Raw genomic sequence first — 24,535 nt, 5'->3', positions numbered from 1 at the left:
TTGTAACACAGTTATTTGAATATATATATATTTCCAGACAGGAAGCATTGGTGCTGTGCTCAAGAATAAGCACCGTGCTCTTTATGATGATACTGACTGTGTTGCATGATTGGTGTTAGTGTGGAAGGCTCAGGTTGTATTGTCAACAAGTGATCTAATTCGCCCAACACACAAAGGAAATTAGTTTTGCAGATCAGACTTCTGAACTTGTGGAAAATTACTCATATGTATGGATGTCCATAAGTTGGGCATTCATAACCAGGACAAATTTGTAAACCGTGTTATTGCTCACTCAGTATCAGCAAGACCAAAGTGATGATTATTTACTTCTGGAGGAGGAAACCAGAGGTCCATGAGCCTGCCCTCATTAGGGGATCAGAGGGGCAGAGAGAGGGTCAGCAACTTTAAATTCCATGCTATTATCATTTCAGAGGATCTATCTTGGGTCCAACACTTAGTGCCACTGTAAGACCATAAGATATAGGAGCAGAAGTAGGCCATTCAACCATGGGCTCATCCAATTTTTCCAGTCATCCCCACTTGCCTGCCTTCACTACATACCCTTTGATGCCCTGGCTAATCAAGAACCTGTCTATCTCTGCTTTAAATACACCCAATGACTTGGCCTCCACAGTCACTCATGGCAACAAATTCCACAGATTTACCACCTTCTAACTAAAGTCATTTCTCCGTATTTCTGTTCTAAATGAACGTCCTTCAATCCTGAAGTCATGCCCTCTTGTCATGGGAAATAACTTTGCCATATCTAATCTGTTCAGGCCATTTAACCTTCAGAATGTTGCTATGAACTCCAGGGAATACAGTCCATGAGCTGCTAGATGTTCCCCATACTGTAACCCTTTCATTCCTGGAATAATTTTCGTGAATCTTCTCTGAACCCTCCAATGTCAGTGTATCCTTTCTAAAATAAGGACCCCAAAAATGCACACAATACTCCAAGTGTGGTCTCATGAGTGCCTTTTAGTGCCTCAACATCACATCCCTGCTCTTATATTCCATACCTTTAGAAACGAATGCCAACATGGCATTTGCCTTCTTTACCACCGACTCAAACTGGAGGTTAACCTTTAGGGTATGCTGCACAAGGACTCCCAAGTCCCTTTACACCTCTGCAATTTGAATTCTCTCCCCATCTAAATAATAGTCTGCCCATTTAATTCTTCCCACCAAAGTGCATGACCATACACTTTCCTACATTATATTTCATTTGCTACTTCTTTGCCCATTAACTATCGAAGTCTGTTTCCTCAACACTACCCACTCCTCCACCTATCTTTGTATCATCAGCAAATTTACTGCATCTCCTTTGTCTACCCTGCTTTTAGTTTCCTCAAAAAATTGCAGTAGGTTAGTCAGGTAGGATTTTCCTTTCAGGAAACCATGCTGGCTTTGTCCTATCTTGTCACATGCATCCAGCTACTCCATACTCTCATCCCTAACAATCAATTCCAACAACTTCCCAACCATTGATGTCACATTTCATTAGGTTCCTTTCTGCTGCCTCCCAGCCTTCTTAAATAGCGGAGTAACATTTGCAATTTTCCAGTCATCCGGTACAATGCAAGATTCTATTGATTCTTGAAAGATCATTGATAATGCCTCTGCAATCTCTCCAGCTACTTCTTTCAGAACCCGAGGGTGCATTCCATCAGGTCCAGGAGATTTATCCACCCTCAGACCATTAACCTGCTCAGTCGTAATTTTCATTGCATATACTTCACTTCCTTGACAATCTTGAATGTCCGGTATACTGCAGATATCTTCCACAGTGAAGACTGATGCAAAATACGCATTCAGTTCCTCTGCTTTCTCTGCACGTCTCATTACAGTATCTCCAGCATTATTTTCTATTGTCCTACATCTACCCTCAACTCTTTTACCTTTACATACTTAAAAAAGCTTTTAGTGTCTTCTTTGATATTAGTCACCACCTTCCTTTCATGATTCATCTTTTCCTTCTGAATGACCTTCTTAGTTTCCTTCTGCAAGCTTTTGAAAGCTTCCCAATTCTCTATCTTCCCACTTGCTTTGGCTTCCTTGCATGCCCTCTCTTTTGCTTTTACTTTGGCTCTGACTTCACTTGTCAGCCACTGAAGTGTCCTTCTTCCATTCGAAAATTTCTTCATATTTAGAATATATCTGTCTTGCATTTTCCTCATTTTTCACAGAAACTCCAGCCACTGCTGTTCTGCTGTCCTTCCTGCTAGTAACCCTTTCCAGTTAACCTTGACCAGTTCCCCTCTCATGCCATTGTAAACTCCTTTATTCCACTGACACATTGGAATTCAGTTTCTCCTTCTCAAATTTCAAAGTGAATTTGATCATATTCTGCCCACTGTTTCCTAAGGGTTCCTTAACCTTAAGCTCTCATATCACCTCTGGGTCATTGCACAACACCCAATCTAGCACAGCCGATTCCTAGTGGGCTCAACAACAAGCTGTTCAAAAAAGCCATTTCTTAGACATTCTACAAATTCTCTCTCTTGAGGTCCAGCACTGGCCTAATTTTCTCAATCTACTTTCATGTTAAAATCCCCAATGATTATCGTGACATTGCCCTTCTGACATGCCTTTTCTATCTCCTGCTGTAATTTGTAATCCATATCCTGGGTGCTGTTTGGAGGCCTGTATACAACTGCCATTAGGGTCCTCTAACTTGCCGTTTCTTAACTCAATCAATAGAGACTCTACACCTTCGACATCCCTTTCAAATGATTTAATATTATTTCTTATACACAGGGCCACACCACCACCTTTGCCTACTAACCTACCTTTCTGATACACCATATATCCTTGGATGTTCAGCTCCTAATGTCTGCCATTCTTTAGCCAAGTTTCAGAGATGGCTAGAATGTCATACTTGCCAATCTGTAGCTAAATTTCAAGATTGTCCATTTTATTTCTTATGCTGCATGCATTCAAATACAACACTTTCAGTCCAGTATTTATTGCTTTCTGTTTTATCTGCACCATACTTCTATTGCCCTGTAACTCATGCCACTGGCTGTGATTATGCCTCATCTCCTGCCTGTCCTTTCTATCATCTCTGTTGCACAATAAGTTTGATTCATTTCTGTTTTCCCCTTCCTCAGCCCTATCACTCTGGTTCCCAACCCCTGCAAATTAGTTTAAACCCTCCCTAACAGCTCTAATAAAGCTGTCTGCTTGGATATTGGATCCCTTTGGGTTCAGGTGTAACCTGCCTTTTTTGTACAGGTCGTACCTCCCCCAGAAGAGGCCCCAATTATCCAGGAACCCGAAGCCCTGCCCCCTACACCAGCCTCTCAGCCACACATTAATACACCTGATCATGCTATTCTTGCACTCGTTAGCACGTGGCACAGGCAGCAATCCCAAATTTACTACCCTGAAGGTCCTGCTTTTCAGCTTCCTACCTAACTCCCTGAATTCGCTCTTCAGGACCTCCTCCCTTTTTCTACCTATGTCATTGGTACCAACATGTACAAAGATTTCTGGCTGTAAATGCTCTCCCTTCAGAATACTCTGCAGACGATCGAGACATCCTGTACCCTGGCACCTGGGAGGCAACACACCATGTGGGTATCTCTATCAGGCTGACAGAAGCTCCTGTCAGTTCTACTCACTATGGAATCCCCTATGACTACTGCATTCCTCATCTTCTTCACTCCCTTCTGCAACACAGAACCAGGCTCAGTGCCAGAGACCCAATCGCCGTGGTTGTCCTCTGTCAGGTCACCTCCCTCAACAGCATCCAAAATGAGATAACAATTACTGAGGGGATGGCCACAGGGTTGCTCTCTACTTTCTGAGCTCTTCCCTTCCCTGACAGTCACCCACTTATCTAACTCCCGCAGCCTCAGGGTGACTAACTTCTTGAAGCTCCTATCTCCTGTTCACTTTCCCCAATAAGTTGTAGGTCATCAAGATGCAGCTCCAGATCTCTAACATGATCTCTCAGAAGCTGCATCTCAGTGCACCTGGCACAGATGTGGCCATTTGAGAGAATGGAAGATTCCCAGGATTCCTACATCTGACACCCAGAGCAAAGTACTAACCCTACAGACATGCTCTTTATTCCTCTAAAAAATGGAAAGAAAAAAAAACAAGGTCCACTCACCCACTTGCCTCACCGAAGCCTGAATGAGCCAAAGTCCTACCACTCTGCCTCAGGTCATTCCTTTGATGACTGCTCTGCTAGGCAGTGTCTCTCTTTCATGCCTGAACCTTCCCTACTATCTCTTTCAATACTTTTATTAACTTCTACATAGAAGAATACAGAGTATAAGAAGATAGGTATAAGTTAAAAAAAGATAAAATAGTAACAAATATGTTATGTTTGAATCACACTTGCAATCTCATTACTCTATATTCATGTAAATTAAATCGTAATATTGAAATGTGATAATTTTACTATACAAAAAGAATCTAAGCCCACTACTAAGATCGAAGCTGTTTGACAAATAAAGAAATAAGAAAAAAATCCTTATCATATAGTGAAATATGTTATTAGCCAACATCTGTACTTTAACAGCAAATCAAAGGTTTTGAAAATATTTCAAAAATGGTCCCCACAATGTTTGAAAGACTTGACTAGATTTAGAAATTTAACAACAGATCTTCTCTAAATTTAAGCATGACATAACATCACATAACCATTAAGCGCGAGTGAGGCGGAACAACATCCTTCCCTTTAAGCAAGAGTGCCCTCCTAGCTATAAAGAGAAATAAAAGCCAAAATGTGCAAATGAGATGTCTCCAAAATAATATATTTTCCTCCAATCATACCAAATAAGGCAGTCAAAGGGTTAGGCTTAAAATTTATTTTGAAAAGTACAGAGAAAGTTTTGAGTACTTTCGATCAGTATTTTTCAAGACTAAGACATGTCCAAAACATATTAATTGGTGAAGCTTCTCCATTGTTACATCTATCACAATAGGAAGATACATCCAAATAAAGACAAGATAGCTTATCCTTGGTCATGTGGGCCCTATCGATCACTTTAAATTGTAGGAGGGAGTGGCGGGCATATAACGATGAAGTGATAACCAATTAAAAAATTTCATTCTAAGTTTCCTCAGAAACTGGAAGTCTGTATATCTTGTTCCCAATTTTGTCTGAAGGAGCAAAGAACAAAGAACAATACAGCACAGTACAGTACAGGCCATTCGGTCCACAAGGTTGTGTCAACCCTTAAACCCTGCCCCCCATATAACCCTCCACCTTAATTTCCTCCATATAACTGTCTAGTAGTCTCTTAAACTTCACTAGTATATCTGTCTCCACCACTGACTCAGGCAGTGCTTTCCACACACCAACCACTCTGAGTAAAAAAACTTCCTCTAATATCCCCCTTGAACTTTCCTCCCCTTACCATGTCCTCTTGTATTGAGCAATGGTGCCCCAGGGAAGAGGTGCTAGCTGTCCACTCTATCTATTCCTCTTAATAACTTGTATACCTTTATCATGTCTCCTCTCATCCTCCTTCTCTCCAGAGAGTACAGCCCTAGCTCCCTTACTCTCTGATCATAATGTATACTCTCAAAACCAGGCAGCATCCTGGTAAATCTCCTCTGTACCCCTTCCAATGCTTCCACATCCTTCCTATAGTCAGGTGACCAGAACTGGACACAGTTGTCCAAGTGTAACCTAATCAGAGTTTTATAGAGCTGCATCATTACCCCACAAATCTTAAACTCTAACCCTCGACTTATGAAAGCTAACACTCCATAAACTTTCTTAACTACCCTAATCTACCTGTGAGGCAACTTCCAGGGATCTGTGGACATGTATCCCCAGATCCCTCTGCTCCTTCACACTACCAAGTATCCTGCCATTTACTTTGTACTCTGCCTTGGAGTTAGTTCTTCCAAAGTGTACCATCTCATGCTTCTCCAGGTTGAACTCCATCTGCCACTTCTCAGCCCACTTCTGCATCCTATCAATGTCTCTCTGCAATCTTCGGCAATCCTCCACACTATCCACAACACCACAAACCTTCGTGTCATCTGCAAACTTTCCAACCCACCCTTCTACCCCCACATCTAGGTCATTAATAAAAATCATGAAAAGTAGAGGTCCCAGAACAGATCCTTGTAGGACACCACTAGTCACAACCCTCCAATCTGAATGTACTCCCTCCACCACGACCCTCTGCTTTCTGCAGGCAAGCCAATTTTGAATCCACCTGACCAAACTTCCCTGGATCCCATGCCTTCTGACTTTCTGAATAAGCCTACCGTGTGGTACCTTGTCAAATGCCTTACTAAAACCCATGTAGATCACATCCACTGCACTACCATCATCTATATGCCTGGTTACCTCCTCCAACAACTCTATCAGGCTTGTTGGACATGATCTGCCCTTCACAAAGCCATGCTGGCTGTCCCTGATCAGACCATGATTCTCTAAATGCCCAGAGATCTTATCTCTAAGAATCTTTTCCGAAAGCTTTCCCACCACAGATGTAAGGCTCACTGGTATATAATTACCCAGACTATCCCTACTTTTTTTGAAAAAGCGGACAACATTCGCCTCCCTCCAATCCTCCGGTATCATTCCCTTGGACAATGAGGACATAAAGATCCTAGCCAGAGGCTCAGCAATCTCTTGCCTCGCCTTGTGGAGCAGCCTGGGGAATATTCCGTCAGGCTCTGGGGACTTAACTGTCCTAATGTATTTTAACAACTCCAACACCTCTCCTCCCTTAATATCAACATGCTCCAGAACATCAACCTCACCCATATTGTCCTCACCGTCATCAGGTTCCCTCTCATCGGTAAATATCGAAGAGAAGTATTCATCGAGGACCTCACACACTTCCTCAGCCTCCAGGCACATCTTCCCACCCTTAACTCTAATCCATCCTATCTTCACTCCTGTCAACCTTTTGTTCTTCACATAATTGAAAAATGCCTTGGGGTTTTCCTTTACCCTACTCACCAAGGCCTTCTCATACCCCCTTCTTGCTCTTCTCAGCCCCTTCTTAAGCTCCTTTCTTGCTACCCTATATTCCTCAATAGACTCATCTGATCCTTGCTTCCTAAATCTTACGCATGCTGCCTTCTTCCATCTGACTAGCTTCTCCACCTCACTTGTCACCCATGGTTCCTTCACCCTACCATTCTTTATCTTCCTCACCAGGACAAATTTATCCCTAACATTCTGCAAGAGACCCCTAAACATCGACCACATGTCCATTGTACATGTCCCTGCAAAAACATCATCCCAATTCACACTCGCAAGTTCTAGCCTTATACCTCATAATTTGCCCATCCCCAATTAAAAAATTTCCTGTCCTCTCTGATTCTATCCTTTTCCATGATAACGTTAAAGGCCAGGGAGCAGTGGTCACTGTCCCCCAGATGCTCAGCCACTGAGAGATCTGTGACCTGACCCGATTCGTTACCTAATACTAGATCTAGTATGGCATGCTCCCTAGTCGGCCTGTCAACATACTGTGACAGGAATCCAACCTGGACGCACTTGACAAACTCTGCCCCGTCTAAACCATTGGAACTAATCAGGTGCCAATCAATATTAGGGAAATTAAAGTCACCCATGATAACAAACTTGTTATTTTTGCACCTTTCCAAAATCTGCCTCCCAATCTGCTCCTCGGTATCTCTGCTGCTACCAGGGGGCCTATAGAATATCCCCCGTAGAGTAACTGCTCCCTTCCTGTTCCTGACTTCTACCCATACTGACTCAAAAGAGGATCCTGCTACATTACCCACCCTTTCTATAGCTGTAATAGTATCCCTGACCAGTAATGCCACCCCTCCTCCCCTTCCCCCCCTCTATCCATTTTAAAGCACTGAAATCCAAGAATATTGAGAATCCATTCCTGCCCTGGTGCCAGCCAAGTCTCTGTAATGGCCACTACATCATAATTCCAAGTATGTATCTCAGTTCATCACCTTTGTTCCTGATGCTTCTTGCATTGAAGTACACGCACTTCAGCCCTTCTACCTTACTACCTTTACTCCCTTTATTCGGTTTCTCTTTCCTCAAAGCCTCTTTATATGCTAGATCTGGCTTTATTCCATGAACTATACTTGAAGTTCTCACATGACCTTTATCCTCCTCCACCTTACTATCTGCTCTAACACGCTGGTTCCCCTCTCCCTGCAAATCTAGTTTAAACCCCCCAGAGCAGCACCAGTGCCCCGTTCAAACTTCTCATTCCCAGCAACATGCCATAAATATTGGATATTGAACCATAATGAAAAGGTTTCAAATTAGAAATTACATCTAATAAGTTCTTATCCGGACTTTTAGGAAATGTATATAATTGAGATCGCAGAAGTCTCTAGTTTGTAGATATTGAAAAAAGTGGGATTTTGGTAAGCTATATTTAGCTGACAATAGCTCAAACAAAAAGAGATTTCCTCCAACAAACAAATCCTGGAAGCATTTAATACCCAATCTATCCCATTCTTTAAAAACTAGATTGGTCATAGGTTTAAAAAAATAATTAGAAAAAATGGGACTTGAAAGAGAAAATCTCAATAAACCGAAGTATTTTCTGAATTGTACCCAGATCCTCAAAGTATGTTTAACTACCAAACTATCAGTTAGTTTACTTAAAGATAAAGGAAGTGAGGATCCAAGAAGAGAAACGATAGAAAATTTATTAACAGAATTAGCTTCTAAAGAAACCAAAACTGGACAGTCCTCACGGTTAATATCGTATGACCAAAATGTAAGACTTTGCATATTGACTGCCCAGTAGTAAAACCCAAAATTCAGTAAAGCTAAACCTCCATTCTTATTAGCTTTTTGAAGGTGAACTTTAGTTAGTCAAGAATGTTTGTTTTTCCATATATAAGATAGAATAGAATCCAGAGAATCAAAAAAGGATTTAGGAATAAAAATGGGTAAGGCTTGAAAAAGGTATGTAAATTTAATTTAATATTAATTTTAATAGAATTAATTCTGCCAATCAATGATAACGAGAGCCCTAGCTTATTCAATCTTTCAACACACTTCTAATCCAGGCAACATCTTAGTAAATCTTCTCTGCGCACTCTTTAATGAATTCCACATCTTTCCTATAAAGTGGTGATCGGAAGTGAACACAACTCTTCAACAAACTTCTACACTATCCACAACACCTCTGTTAGTTGCAAACTTATTAACCACTTCCTGATCCAAGCCATTTGTAAGCATAGCAAAAAGCAGGGTTTCCAGAACAGATCCCTGCAGAACACCATTAGTCACCCTCTTCCAGGCAGAATACCACCACCCTCTACTACCATCCTCTGCCTTCTATGGGCAAGCCAATTTCAAATCTATGCAGCCAAGTTTCCATGAATCCATGCTTCATGTCTTTCTGGATCAGCCTATCATGGGAAATCCTGTCAAATGTTACTATAATACATAAACACATCAATCACGCTATCTTCATCAATGGGCTCAGTTTATCAGCAATCCTTTCTGCAGACCAAAGGTTTAAAAAAATCTTTGGTTCTGCTGCTTCATGAAAATCAAAAGTTTAGAAGTTAATTTCTGGCATCTTTAAACAAAACAACTTTACACTGTACATTCCTTAGCCTCTTAATATTACAGCTTCAATATACAAACTAGAGAAAAGCAACTTCAGTTTAATATTTTTCAGGTCCCTTTTTAGCCAAATACAATCATTACTTTTAAAATACCTCAGTCGCAAAAAGAAGTTCATGTTCAAAAATATCTCTCCTTTAGTTATCTCCACATCTATTCAGAAATACACTGCAAAGATATTATTTAGCAGAACACATTTGTTATCGGGGGAAATGATGATAAGGTGCATCGCTACACTCACTAAGTATAAGATAACTAGTGTACAATTTATCTTAAAAAGTTATACAGGGTACAAGATGAGAAATAAACCAAAGCTTTGTAAATAGCAACAAAATAAACCAGAAACAAGAGAAAATCTGTGATGCTGGAAATCCAAGCAACACAAGTAAAATGCTGGAGGAACTCAGCAGGCCAAGCAGCATCTATGGAAAAGAGTACAGTCGATGTTACAGGATGAGACCCTTCAGCAGGACTGGAGAAAAAAAAAGATAAGGCGAGAGAGTTAGGTGGTGGGAAGAGAGGAGGAAGAAAGGCAAGGTGATAGGTGAAACTGGGTGGGGGAGGGGTGAAGACCAGGGAAGTTGATTGGTGAAAGAGATGCAGGCTTAGAGAAGGTGAAAAATGACAGGAGGGGGCAGAAGGCCATGGAGGAAAGAAAAAGGGGGAGGAACACCAGAGAGAGGCAATGAGCAGGCAAGGAGGTAAGGTGAGAGAGGGAAAAGAGGATGGGAATTGATGAAGAAGAGGGGGAGGAGTCCATTACTGGGAAGCTCGAGAAATCGACATTCACGCTATCAGGCTGGAGGCTACCCAGACGGTAGATGAGGTGTTGCTCCTCCAACCTGAGTGTGGTCTCATCACGACAGTGGAGAAGGCCGTGGATGGACATATTAGAATGGGAATAGGAAACTGAATTAAAATGGGTGGCCACTGGGAGATCCCGCTTTTTCTGGTAGAGTGTAGGTGCTTAACGAAGTGGTCTCCCAATCTACGTCATGTCTCTCCAACATACAGGAGGCCACTCTGGGAGTACCAGATACAATAAATGAAACCAAAGAAGTGTCGCTTCACCTGGAAGGATTGTTTGGGACCCCGAATGGTAGTGAGGGAGGAGCTGTAGGGGCAGGTGTAGCACTTGTTCTGCTTGCAACAATAAGTGTCACGAGGGAGATCAGTGGGGAGGGATGAATGTCTAAAGGAGTCGCATAGGGAGTGATCCTTGCAGAAAGCAGAAAGTGGGGTGGTGGGGCGGGAAAGATGTGCTTGGAAGTAAACCCGAAACTATGTTAGGATTTTTCTCCTAATAATATAAAAACTCAGATGTTGCTGCAGTGGACAAATATATATTTTTAATATAAACGGAATGCTCTCTATGCAATATATACTTAGGGGAAGATCAAATGTTAAAATTTTCCGAAGCGGGCACTGCTCCAATGTTTGGTGGAATGTTGGATAAGACATGTAGAAGACAAACACATGGAAGAATAATCATCTTTGTCTGTAACTCTGAAAAAAGCAACTGATATTTAGAAGACCACTATTGAACCAAAGTTGAATTAAATGTTTTTGTTTAGAAATGAAAAATCCATTCACATTATTAGAAGTATTATAAATTATGCTGAAACTCTGTCATAGAAGTCTTGGCATACATACGGAAGTGAATTGGATTTCTGAGCTTCTGACAGCCGCAGTCTCTTGGCATGGTTCTTTCCTTGATAATGTGCTTGTGCCACAGCAGGGGAACTAAAAGAGGCATCACAGAGTTTGCAGTAATCATTTGCTGTGGCCAGAATCACTCGACCTGCCATCTTGGAGGGTCCTGACTGAGATAAAAATAAGATATAAATAATTAATATAAAGAAAGCAGATTACAGTATATCCTTTACATAGTACAAGTAGTGAGGGCAAAAAAGGCAATGCTTAAAATGAAAGCAGCAGGCCAGGCACATCTTTAGGAACAAGTACAATCGAAATTTCGAGCCCAGACCCTTCATCAGGACTAATTGAAAGAAGAGACAGTAAGAGATTTGAGAGTGGGAGGGGGATGGGGAGAAGACAGTAGGGAAAGGGATGAAGCTAAGAGCTGGAGAGCAGGCAAGGAGTGATTGTGAGAGGGACAGAGAGAGAAAAAAAGAGAAAAAGAAAAAAGGGAAAAATAATAAATAAATAAGGGATGGGTTAAGGGGAGGAGGGGCACTAACTGAAGTTAGAGGAATCTATGATCATGTCATCAGGTTGGAGGCTACCCAGGTGTTCAGCCAAACAGTCTCCCAGTCTGCGTCAGGTCTCACAATCACTCGACTGCTCTCCATTTTCCTCTGGTGCTACCCCCTCCCCCTTTTTTTCTCCCTAGGCCTCTTGTCCCATGATCCTTTCCCTTCTCCAGCTCTGTATCCCTTTGGCCACTCACCTTTCCAGCTCTTAGCTTCATCCCTCCCCCTCCTGTCTTCTCCTATCATTTCAGATCTCCCCATCCCCCTCCCACTTTCAAATCTTTTACTATCTCTTCTTTCAGTTAGTCCTGACGAAGGGTCTTGGCCCGAAATGTCAACTATACTTGTTCCAATAGATGCTGCCTGGCCTGCTGCGTTCCACCAGCATTTTGCATGTGTTGTTGAATCTCCAGCATCTGCAGATTTCCTCGTGTTACTCTTTAAAATGATTAAGTATTCTAGCTATTTAAAATTAAAGTAGATATTGTGAGTGCACTTTTATGTCAATACATAGCCATTTCTTCAAAGAAGATGCTTTCTTTCAAACAATCCTGATAGACTGAATTAAAACCTGCTCCACATGGCTTCAGTGGCGAGATTAGACTATTTCTTGTGCATATTGCATATATATCAAGTTCATTTTGGCTAAAATTCTTTAATTCTAAAATTACAAACAAGGATTCTCATTAATGTTATTTTGGTCAAAAATAACATTGTTATCAATATTATTGTATACTACTAGGTCAGTTGTGATTGATAATTCACACTCTGAATCTCCAAGACTCAAGTGTTACTGAATATGGAAAAAGCTTTTGACCCAATAGGCAATGTTACTATCTCTTTAACATTCCAGGAATGCTATGAGTGTGAAAGCAAATATCACTAGGCTTTTTTCCAACAGTAGAAGATCTGTTGGATACCACTACAAAGACTGTTACTGTGGTAGTGTACTATAAAATTAAAGAAAGACAATAGACAATAGGTGCAGAAGTAGACCATTCGGCCCCTCGAGTCTGCACCGCCATTCTGAGATCATGGCTCATCATTCACTATCAATACCCAGTCCCTGCCTTGTCCCCATATCCCTTGACTCCCCTATCCATCAGATATCTATCTAGCTCCTTCTTGAAAGCATCCAGAGAATTGGCCTCCACCGTCTTCCGAGGCAGTGCATTCCACACCTCCACAACTCTCTGGGAGAAGAAGCTCTTCCTCAACTCTGTTTTAAATAACTGACCTCTTATTCTCAATCCATGCCCTCTGGTACTGGACTCTCCAAACATCTGGAACATATTTCCTGCCTCAATCCTATCAAATCCTTTAATTATCTTAAACGTTTCAATCAGATCCCCTCTCAATCTCCTCAATTCCAGCGTGTACAAGCCCAATCTCTCCAATCTCTCTGCGTAAGACAGCCCCGCCATCCCAGGGATCAACCTAGTGAATCTACGCTGCACTTCCTCAATTGCCAGAATGTCCTTCCTTAAACCTGGAGACCAAAACTGTACACAATATTCCAGGTGTGGTCTCACCAGGGCCCTGTACAAATGCAAAAGGACATCCTTGCTCTTGTACTCAATTCCCCTTGTAATAAAGGCCAACATTCCATTTGCCCTCTTCACTGCATGTTGCACTTGCTCATTCACCTTCATTGACTGATGAACTAGGACTCCTAGGTCTCTTTGCATTTCTCCCTTACCTAACTCTACACCATTCAGCCAATTCTCTGCCCTCTTGTTCCTGCTTCCAAAGTGGATAACTTCACATTTTTTCACATTGAATGACATCTGCCAAGTATCTGCCCACTCACCCAGCCTATCCAAGTCTCCCTGTATTCTCCTAACGTCCTCTTCGCATGTCACAATGCCACCCAGTTTAGTATCGTCAGCAAACTTGCTGATATAGTTTTCAATGCCCTCATCTAAATCGTTGACAGAAATCGTAAAGAGCTGTGGTCCCAATACAGAGCCCTGTGGTACCCCACTAGTCACCTCCAGCCAGTCCGAGAAACACCCATTCACTGCTACCCTTTGCTTTCTATCTGCCAACCAGTTTTCTATCCATGTTGAAACCCTGCCCCCAATGCCATGAGCTCTGATTTTACTCACCAATCTCCTATGTGGCACCTTCGAATGCCTTCTGACCAGCTAATCACAGCTGTCAATGTAACAGCAGTGGCAGGCAGAACAAAAAAAAGATAAATTTCACTTCAAAAATAAATCTAACCAAAGTCTATTAACAATTTGTGAAGCTGGTTAACACTCTGATGTTTAAAAGAATAGTCTTTGGTTAAAAGTTAACCAAAAGTTAAAAACACATTAAGAGATTTAAATTTTAATGATATGGGCTATTTCCAACAATGAATTAGAAAGATTTTTGTACCTGCTACGAATATGTGAGCTATTTAATTTTCCAGAGGCCTTTCCTAAAATCTAATTTCATCTGGAGAATAATAGGCGATAAAGGTTGCAAAGTTTGTCCTTGACATACTAAAAATTCTGCACAAACTAACAGTTCAGCTGTAAGTTCTGCCAGCATCACTGCAACATTTTCAAAGTAATCGTAATGAGTTAGGAATTGATAATTTTCTCATGTGTTTAGAACTATTTCTAGGTTGTTCAGTTTTATTAATGCATAAACAGGAAAAATTGATGTGAAGAATTTGAGCTGTGTGCTTGGGCATGAAACCTTTCCCATCAATCGTCTATGATTAGCTAATTAGCATGGGAGATCACTTTATTGATGCAGAAATGGCAAATATGTATCACTTTGTTGGAAATAATGAGCAATAGTTTTTCTACAATCTTCTTTCTGGATTGACACAAAAATTCAACCCCAGTTAACAGAATTGAATTTATTATTCAGTAACAACTGCATACACCATGAAGATTCCTAAATTTTGCTTTATTTCAGAGATTAAAAAAAAGATGCAAGTAGTTGCCAAGCTATACAAAACCTCTGATTCAACATACTTTTTAAAAAAACTGGTGCATATTTCTTCAGCAAGAAGTAACAGAACCACAGAAAATCATTGAACCCACCATGTCTATGCTAGCCAGCGGTGCTACTGACTAATGTTCCAGCACTTGTAGCTCTGTAGATGATGCTATAGCAGGTATACATTTAAATACTACTTAAAATACGTTAAGAGCTTTGTCTGAAATACATCTTATGGAAATGTTTGTTTGATGATGAACTTCAATAAAAAAATAAATTACAAAAAAAAATATGTTAAGAGCTTCTGGCCAACGGATACAACATGGTGGAGGAACTCAACAGGTCAGGCAGAATTAATGAAAATGAATAAACAATCAACATTTCAGGCAAAGTCTTTCATCAGGACTGGAAATGAAGGGAGAAGATGCCAGAATAAGATGGAGGGGTAGGGGAAGGAGGACAAGCTAGGTGATAGGTAAAGCAAGGTGGGTGGGATGAAGTAAGAAGCTGGGAGGTGATAAATGGAAAAGGCAAAAGGACTGGAAAAAAAGGAACATTATAGGAAAAGGGAGTGAATCATTGGAGAAAGGGAAGGAAGAGGGTCACTAGAAAGGAGGTGACAGGCAGGTAAGAAGAACTCATAAGAGGTCAATGTGGGGAAATGAAGAAGAAGGGAGGAGAGGGGAAAGAAATGATTAAAAGTTGGGAGAAATTGATGTTCATGCCATCAGGTTGGAGGCTACCTAGGTAGTCTACACCTTAGGGTTCTGAAAGAAGTGGTTGAAGAGATTGTGGAGGCATTTGTAATGATCTTTAAAGAATCAATAAATTCTAGCATGATTCCGGAGGAGTGGAAAATTGCAAATGTCACTCCATTCTTCAAAAAGGGAGAGAAGCAGAAGAGAAGAAATTATAGGCCAGTTGGTCTGACCTCAGTGGTTTAGAAGATGTGGAGTCGATTGTTAAGGGTATGATTTTGGGGTACTTGGAGATACATGAAAAAAATAGGCCAAATTCCCTTAAGGGAAAATCTTACCTGACAAATCTGTTGAAATTCTTTGAAGAAATAACAAGCAGCATAAATGAAGGAAAATCGGTGGATGTTGAGTACTTGGATTTTCAGAAGGCCTTTGACAAGATGCCACACATGAGGCTGTTTAACAAGTTAAGAGCCCATGGTGTAGTGGTAGTTAAAAGTGTTATTCCTATGCCATTCACTTAGCCATTCCCACATGGGAGGAGTTCACATACTATACAAGCAGAGTTAGCAATAACGTTCAGTTGAATCTCCTGTCAGAATAATGTGCTTTGTACAATCCCTCAAATAAAGAACACAACTAGGTGTCGGCAGTGGTTGAGCTTTGATGATCTGGTGCTACAAGTGAGATCTCCAACAAGAAAGAATTTACAATGTCTGTTTTTGTTCATATTTATCTAGGAAAAATACCCAGAGACCTATCAACCTAAACTGCCTATACTAGTTGCTAATTGTATGCACCATGAGGCTAAGTTGAGAACTCCTACTGAAGGCAAAAAAACTACGAAGCTCTGCGAGCTTATTGCTCCACACCTCTTGCAAACGGCTACAGTCCATTGAAGCTGTCAATGGGCTGGAGACTGAGAATAAGCCTGTCCATTGTTCCTTCCCTTCTCCAACCTCACTTACTGGACTTAAACAAAGTGAGAAAGTTTGAGACACCACAGCGTGAGAAAATGAAGAGCATGCATGATCTCAGACACAGAGCAAAATCTTTGCCACCTGCTAGGAGTGGTGAAGCTGTCTGGGTTTCAGACCAATTCACCGAAGGAACAATCCAGTAGCATGCACCATGATCGTTTATGATTAGAACATCAGGTGGAACAGGTGTGTGCTTGTGCACCTTCAAAGTCTACAAAAGTTAGAGGAAGGAATAGTGGCCTGATCCTTATGATGAGGACCACTTTGGAATGCACCTGTTGAAGAATCTCCATCCGCTCCAACGCTTCCAGGAACCAATATCAGATCAGGTCCATAGCTTAGTAGCTTAGGGCAAGTGACTAAAAAGGCAGAATAATCCTCTCACTTCACCAGAGTGTTCAGGTAGTTTACGCTGATCTCCATTAGATTTAGTATTTTTTTTAGAACAAAAGTTCTAATGTTGAAAACATTTCACAAAATGAGACTATTCTTAAAAAGGGAATCTGCAAAAGAAAAAAAAGGAGGGAAAAAAAGAAAGACAATCATAATGTTGGCAATTCTTTTTATGTTTATGTAAGGAGCATTAGTTATGTGCTATGGGTAAAGTGAACTGAATCACTCAATTTCAGTGACTATAATTTCAATGCAGTTCTACAGACAAATATATACACAGTTTTTCTTCTTTCAAGGGGAGGTCTATTGGTAGTTAAGTGTTAATCCTACACCACTCAGTTAGTCATTCTCACATGGGAGGAGTTCACATATTGTACAAGCAGAGTTATCAATATAGGTTAGTAGAATATCCTGCATGCTGACCTCCTGATGTGTGCTCTACACTCTCTCTCAATATTGAACTCAACACATGGCATTACATTCTAGAATGGAGATGAGGAAGAATTTCTTTCACCGGAGTGGTGAATCTGTGGAATTTGTTGACAAAGGCAGCTGTGGAGGCCAAGTCATTTGGTATATTCAAGACAAAAGTTGACAGATTCTTGTTTAGTTAGAGCATAAAGGGTTATGGGGAGAAGGCAGAGGTTTCAGGCTGGGAGAAATAAATGGATCAGCCATGATGAAGTGGCAGAGCAGACTCAATTGGCCAAATAGGAGTTAAGATGGCGCTAAACAGTGACTCCTTTGCTTGCATCTTTGGAAACAGCTCTACTTTCATCTTTAAAATCTTTTTTTTTTCCCTTTCCGGGTTCTTTTTAAAACCCTGACTTGGAATTACATACAGACTTTGGTTCTTTACGGGAATGGGACCCACTCTCGGAGTTTCAGGACCAGCTGCTGTTGTTTAGCACGCAAAGGGTTCGGCTTGAGAGTCAGCCTAGTGTTTGGAAGCCTAAGATCTCAGGGCTCTGAAGATGGGCGGATCAAGGGTTGGTGTCACGGCAGGAGACTTGTGTGTCATCAGGGAGGCTGGAAAATCTTCTGCCATGGGCCTGAAGACCCGAGATCTTTCCGATCTTCAGGCACAGAGGTCATAAAAAAAAGACAAAACAGATTTTTTTAACATCGTAAATCAGTGGCTTGTTGATAGGTCTCCCCCCTCACTGTGAAAATGGAGGACACCTCCCTTATCAGGGAGAGAGAGAACCTGTGGTTTGTCGAATGCTGGATGAAATACAATAGTCTTTGGGGTAACTGCAAGGTCTGTGTCATTGCTGTCACCTAGCTCACACTTGTGTCAGTAGCTGGAGCACCTTTTTATGCCCGGGGGTGGGGGGGTAATCATTGCCTCGCTGCTGCTTACGTGCAGGAGGGGGGACTTCGAAGTTCTCATGTTTAACTGTCATTCATTCTTTGGCACATTCCTCTGTTTTTGTGGATGTTTTGCGAAGAAAAAAGTATTTCAGGATGTATTTTGTATATTTTCTCTGACATTAAATTAGACCTTTGAACATTTGAATGCTGCTCCTCTAACTAATAGTCTTATGGTATAATGAGGCGTTGCTTCTCCAACACAAGACTGGCTTCATCATGGCAGAATAGGAGGCCATGGATCGACACGTCAGAATGGAAATGGAGATAGGAATTGAAATAGTTGGCCACTAGGAAACTCTCTTTTTTGCAGATGGAGTTGAGATATTGGACAAAGTGGTCCCCCAATCTACGTCAAGTATCACCAATGAAGAGGAATCTGCATTGGGAATACTGGACACAATTGACAACCCCAGCAGCTCCACAGATGAAGTGTTGCCTCACCTAGAAGGACTGTTTGTAGCCCTGAATGGAGATGAGGGAGGAGGTAAATGGGCAGGGGTTAGACTTCTGCCAATTGTGGGGACAACCACCAGGAGGGAGAGACAAATAGACAAGGGAATTATGGAAGAAGCAATCCCTGTGGAAAGCAGAGAGTGGGAGCTGGCGGAAGAGGTAAAGATGTGTTTGGTGGTTGGGTCCCATTGAAGATGGTGGAAGTTGCAAAGAATGATGTGTTAGATGCAGAAGCTCATGGGTGGTAGGCATGGACAAGAGCAACTCTATCCCTGTTAAGGCGGCAGGAATGTCCTGTAAAGTCTCATCCTGGGAACACATGCAGCGGTGATAAAGGAACTGAGAAAAGGGAATGGCATTTTTACTGGAAAATGGGTGGGAAGAGGTATAGATAAAATAGCCGTGGAAATTGGTAGGTCTGTAAAAGATGTAGGTAGAGTGTTTGCCTCCATTGATGAACACAGATTGAGAAAGGGGAGAACCATGTCATAAATGGAACAAGTGAATTTAAAGCCAGGGTGGAAGTTGGAGGCAAAATTGATGGAATTGACGAGCTCAGCATGGGTACCAGAAGCAACACCAATGCAGTTGTCAACGCAGTGCAGAAAGAGTTGGGGAGCTTTACCAGGGAAAGCTTGGAACATAGACTGTTCTATATAGGCAACAAAAGAAGGCATACATGTAGGGGCCCATGCAGGTGCCCATGGCTAAACCTTTCAGTTTCAAGAAAATGGGAGGAACCAAAAGAGAAATTCCTGAGTCGTCAATTCTGAGGATCAATTCTGCCAAATGGTGAAGGGCGGAGATGGATTGGATCTGATTGCATCTGCTGTCAAGAAAAAAAAACAGAGAGCTTTAGGCCTTCTTGATGGGGGATAGAAATGTAGAGGCACAGGATATCCATGGTGAGAATAAGACAATTTAGGACCAGGGAGTTGAAAGCCATTGAGGAGATCAACAGCACGTAAAGTGTGTCATCTACTTCTGCCTCTACTTCCTCATTTATTACCAAACCTCAAACATCCCATCAATCACCTTAGATCTAAGTCTACTGATTTCAAATTTAAGAGTAAATTTATTATCAAAGTACATATATGTCACTATATAAAATCTTGAGATTTGTTTTCTTGTGGGCATACTCAGTAAATCCGATAACCATAATAGAATCAGTGAAAGACTGCACACATCAGTGTGGACAACCAGTGTGCAAAAGACAACAAAACTGCGCAAAGACAAAAAATAATAGTACCAACGACATAGGTAGGAAAAGGGAGGAGGTCCTGAAAACAGACTACAGGGAGTTAGGAAGGAAGTTGAGAAGCAGGACCGCAAAGGTAGTAATCTCGGGATTACTGCCCTTGTCATGCGACATAGAGTATAGGAATAGAATAAGACGGAGGATAAATGCCTGGCTGAGGGATTGGAGCGGGGGCAGGGATTCAGATTTCTGGATCATTGGGATCTCTTTTGGGGCAGGTGTGACCTGTACAAAAAGGTTGGGTTGCACTTGAATCTGAGGGGGGACCAATATCCTGGCAGGGAGGTTTGCTAAGGCTATTGGGGAGAGCTTCAACTAGAATAGCTGGGGGGTGGGAATCAAACTGACGAGATGGAGGATGGGGCTGTTGGCTCACAAATCGAGAAAGCTTGTAGACAGTGTGAGAGGGAGGATAGGCAGCTGATAGAGAAGGGATGCACTCAGATTGATGGTTTGAGATGTGTTCATTTTAATGCAAAGAGTATCATGAACAAAGCGGTTGAGCTTGGAGCATAGTTAAGTACTTGGAGCTATAATGTTGAGGCCATTAGAGAGAATTGGATGTCTCAGGGGCAGGAGTAGCTACTTAAGAGTGCCAGGCTTTACATGTTTCAGAAAGGACAGGGAGGAATGCAAGAAGTGGGGGCATGGCACTGCGAATCAGAGATAGTGGCATGGCTGCAGAAAAGGAAGTGGTCTGGTCATGGAGGGATTATCTATGGAATCTGTGGGTGGGATTTAGGAACAAGAAAGGGTCAATAATTCTACTGGGTGTTTTTTTTTAATATATAGATCACCCAATAGTAATAGGGACATCAAGGAACAGATAGGGAGACAGATTCTGGAACGTGGGAAATTTTAATTTCCCCAATATTGATTGGCATCTCCTTAGAGCAAGGGGCTGAGATAGGGTGGAGTTTGTTAGGTATGTTCAGGAAGATTTCCTGAAACAATATGTAGATAAACCTACAAGAGAGGTTGTACTTGATCTGGTATTGGGCAATGAACCTGGTCAGGTGTCAGATCTCTCAGTGGGAGAGCATTTTGAAGATAGTGATCGGAAGTTGCAGAACCTGGACCTCTGTACCTCCCTCTGCAATTGGATCCTCGACCTCCTAACCAGAAGACCAGTCTGTGTGGATTGGTGATAACATATCTTCTTCACTGACAATCAACGCTGGTGCACCTCAGGGGTGTGTGCTTAACCCACTGCTCTACTCTCTATATGCACATGACTGTGTAGCTAGGCATAGCTCAAATAGCATCTACAAATTTGCTGACGATACAACCATTGCTGATAGAATCTCAGCTGGTGACGAGAGGGCATACAGGAGTGAGATATGCCAACAGCAACAACCTGACATTCAACATCAGTAAGATGAAAGAGCTGACTGCAGACTTCAGGAAGGGTAAGACAAAGGAGCACACACCAATCCTCAGAGGGATTAGAAGTGGAGAGAGTAGCTTCAAATTCCTGGATGAAAAGGTCTGAGGATCTAACCTGGTCCCAACAAATCAATGTAGTTATAAAGAAGGCAAGTCAGTTGCTATACTTCATTAGGAATTTGAAGAAATTTGGCATGTCAACAAATACACTCAAAAACTTCTATAGTTATACCATGGAGAGCATTCTGACAGGCTGCATCATTGTCTGGTATGGAGGGGCTACTGCACAGGACCAAAAGCTGCAGAAGGTTGTAAATCCAGTCAGCTCCATCTTGGGCACTAGCCTACAAAGTACCCAGGACATATTTAGGGAGTGGTGTCTCAGAAAGGCGGCATCCGTTATTAAGGACCTCCAGCACCCAGGGCTTTTCTCACTGTTACCATCAGGTAGGAGATGCAGGACACTGAAGGTACACACTCAGCAAATCAGGAACAGCTTCTTGCCATCTGCCATCCAATTCCTAAATGGATATTGAAGCTTTGGACACTACTTCACTTTTTTAATATACAGTATTTCTGTTTTTGCACATTTATAAAATCTATTCAATATACATAATTAATTTATTATTGTATTTTATTTATTTTTCTCTCTCTCTCTGCTAGATTATGTATTATATTGAATTGTTTCTGCTAAGTTAACAAATTTTATGTCACATGCCGGTGATAATAAACCTGATTCTGATTCTAATTCTATTGCCTTTACCATTGGAGAGGGATAGGAACAGACAAGTTAGGAAAGTATTTAACTGGAGTAAGGGAAATATGAAGCTATCAGGCAGGAACTTTGAAGTAGAAATTAGGAACAGATATTCTCAGGGAAATGTACAGCAGAGATGTGGCAAATGTTCAGGGGATATTTGTGTGGCGTTTTGCACAGGTATGTTCCAATGAGACAGGGAAAGGATGGTAGGGTAGAACCGTGGTGTACAAATGCTGTTGAAAATCTAGTAAAGAAGAAAAGCTTATGAAAGGTTCAAAACATTAGGGAATTATAGAGATCTAGAAAATTACAAGGCTAGCAGGAAAGAGCTTAAGAATGAAATTAGGAGAGCCAGAAGGGGACATGAGAAAGCTTTGGAGAGCAGGATTAAGGAAAACCCCAAGGCATTCTACAAGTACGTGAAGAGCAAGAGGCTAAGATGTCAGACAATAGGACCAATTAAGTGTGACAGTGGAAAAGTGTGTAAGGAACCGGAGGAGATAGCGGAGGTACTTAATGAATACCATGCTTCAGTATTCATTACGGAAAAGGACCTTGGCAATTGCAGGGATGATTTACAACAGACTGAAAAGCTTGAGCATATAGACATTAAGTAAGAGGATGTGCTGGAGCTTTTGGAAAGCATCGTTGGATAAGTCACTGGGACCAGATGAGATATACCCCAGGCTACTGTGGGAGGCGAGGGAGGAGTTTGCTGAGCCTCTGGCAATGATCTTTGCATCATCAACGAGGACAGGAGAGGTTCCGGAGGATTAGAGGTGTGCGGATGTTGTTCCCTTCTTCAAGAAAGGGAGTAGAGATAGCCCAGGAAATTATACACTAGTGAGTCTTACTTCAGTGGTTGGTTAAGCTGATGGAGAAGATCCTGAGAGGCAGGAATTATGAACATTTGGAGAGGCATAATATGATTAGGAATAGTCAGAATGGCTTTGTCAAAAGCACAGGTTGTGCCTTACAAGTCTGATTGAATTTTTTTTTTTGAGGATGTGACTAAACACATCAATAAAGGTAGAGCAGTAGTGTATATGGATTTCAGCAAGGAATTTGATAAGGTACCCCATGCAAGGCTTCTTGAGAAAGTAAGGAGACATGGGATCCAAGGGGACATTGCTTTGTGGATCCAGAATTGGCTTGCTCACAGAAGACAAAGAGTGGTTGTAAATGGCTCATATTCTGCATGGAGGTTGGTGACCAGTGGTGTGCCTCAGGGATCTGTTCTGGGACCCCTCCTCTTTGTGATTTTTATGAATGACCTGGATGAAGAAGTGGAGGGATGCATTAGTAAAGTTGTTGATGACACAAAGGTTGGGGGGTGTTCTGGGTAGTGCAGAGGGCTGTCAGAGGTTATAGTGGGATATCGACAGGATGCAAAACTGAGAAGTGGCAGATGGAGTACAACCCAGATAAATGTGAGGTAGTTCATTTTGGTAGGTCAAATATGATTGCAGAATATAGTATTGTTAAGACTCTTGGCAGTGTGAAGGATCATTGGGATTTTGGGGTCCGAGTCCATAGGACACTCAAAGCTGTTGTGCAGGTTGACTCTGTGGTTTAGAAAGCATATGGTGAATTGGCCTTCACCAACCATGGGATTGAGTTCAAAAGCCAAGAGAAAATGTTACAGCTGTATTGGAGAATGGTCAGTGACTGGGGAACATGCCTAATGAGGATAGTTTGAGTGAACTTGGCCTTTCCTCCTTGGAGCGACTGAGGAGGAGAGGTGTCTTGATAGATGTGTATAAGATTATGTAAAGCACTGATTGTGTGGATATTCAAAAGCTTCTTCCCAGGGCTGAAATGGCTAACACAAGAGGGTACAAATTTAAGGTGCTTGGAAGTAGGTACAGAGATGTCAGGGGTACTTTTTTTAATGCAGAGAGTAGTGAGCACGTGGAATGGGTTGCTGGCAACGGTGGTAGAGGCAGATACAATAGGGTCTTTTCAGAGACTCCTGGATAGGTACATAGAGCTTAGAAGAACAGACAGCAATGGGTAACCCAAGTAATTTCTAAAGTATGTAGATGTTCGGCACAGCCTTGCTTGCTGAAAGGTCTGTATTGAGCTGTAAGTTTTCTATGTTTTCTACAATAATGAATAAATAAGGAATCCATATTTGAAAACATGAGATTAAGAATTCTTGAAAGTGAGTCCATAGGTTGTGGGAACAGTTCAGTGACAGGACAAGTGAAGTTATCTCTTTTGGTTCAAGAGACTGATGTTTGGGGTGTAGTAACTGTTCCTGAACCTGGTGGTGTAAATTCTGAGGCTCCTGTACTTTCTTCCTGATGGCAGCAGTGAGCACGTCCTGGGTGGTGGGGGTCCCCGATGAATGATGCTTCTTTGCTGCGACAGCATTTCACATATATGTGCTCAATAGTGGGGAGGGCTGGGGGATGTCACGTGATGACGTAGGGTCGAGACGTTGGGAATCCAGCTCCCTTGTAAAAACTAATGAAATAGGGTTTAAATGAAGAAGAGTTAACAAATATCTACTAGA

The 24,535-nt window shown here is 41.8% G+C and overlaps 1 protein-coding gene across 4 annotated transcripts in view; it reads right to left on the bottom strand.

The window, feature by feature from the left end:
* Positions 1–24,535, bottom strand: part of zmat3 (zinc finger, matrin-type 3) — a 117,959-nt gene that overhangs the window by 22,334 nt on the left and 71,090 nt on the right. For all 4 annotated transcript variants that reach the window (XM_059946017.1, XM_059946003.1, XM_059946012.1 and 1 more), the window contains exon 4: positions 11,219–11,388. In XM_059946017.1, coding sequence (XP_059802000.1) covers positions 11,219–11,388 — 170 coding nt within the window. The remainder of the gene's footprint in view (positions 1–11,218; positions 11,389–24,535) is intronic.

The sequence above is a fragment of the Hypanus sabinus genome, chromosome 2 (assembly GCF_030144855.1).
Source record: "Hypanus sabinus isolate sHypSab1 chromosome 2, sHypSab1.hap1, whole genome shotgun sequence".
Lineage (NCBI taxonomy): Eukaryota > Metazoa > Chordata > Chondrichthyes > Myliobatiformes > Dasyatidae > Hypanus > Hypanus sabinus.
This window is presented reverse-complemented; position numbering and strand designations above follow the sequence as displayed.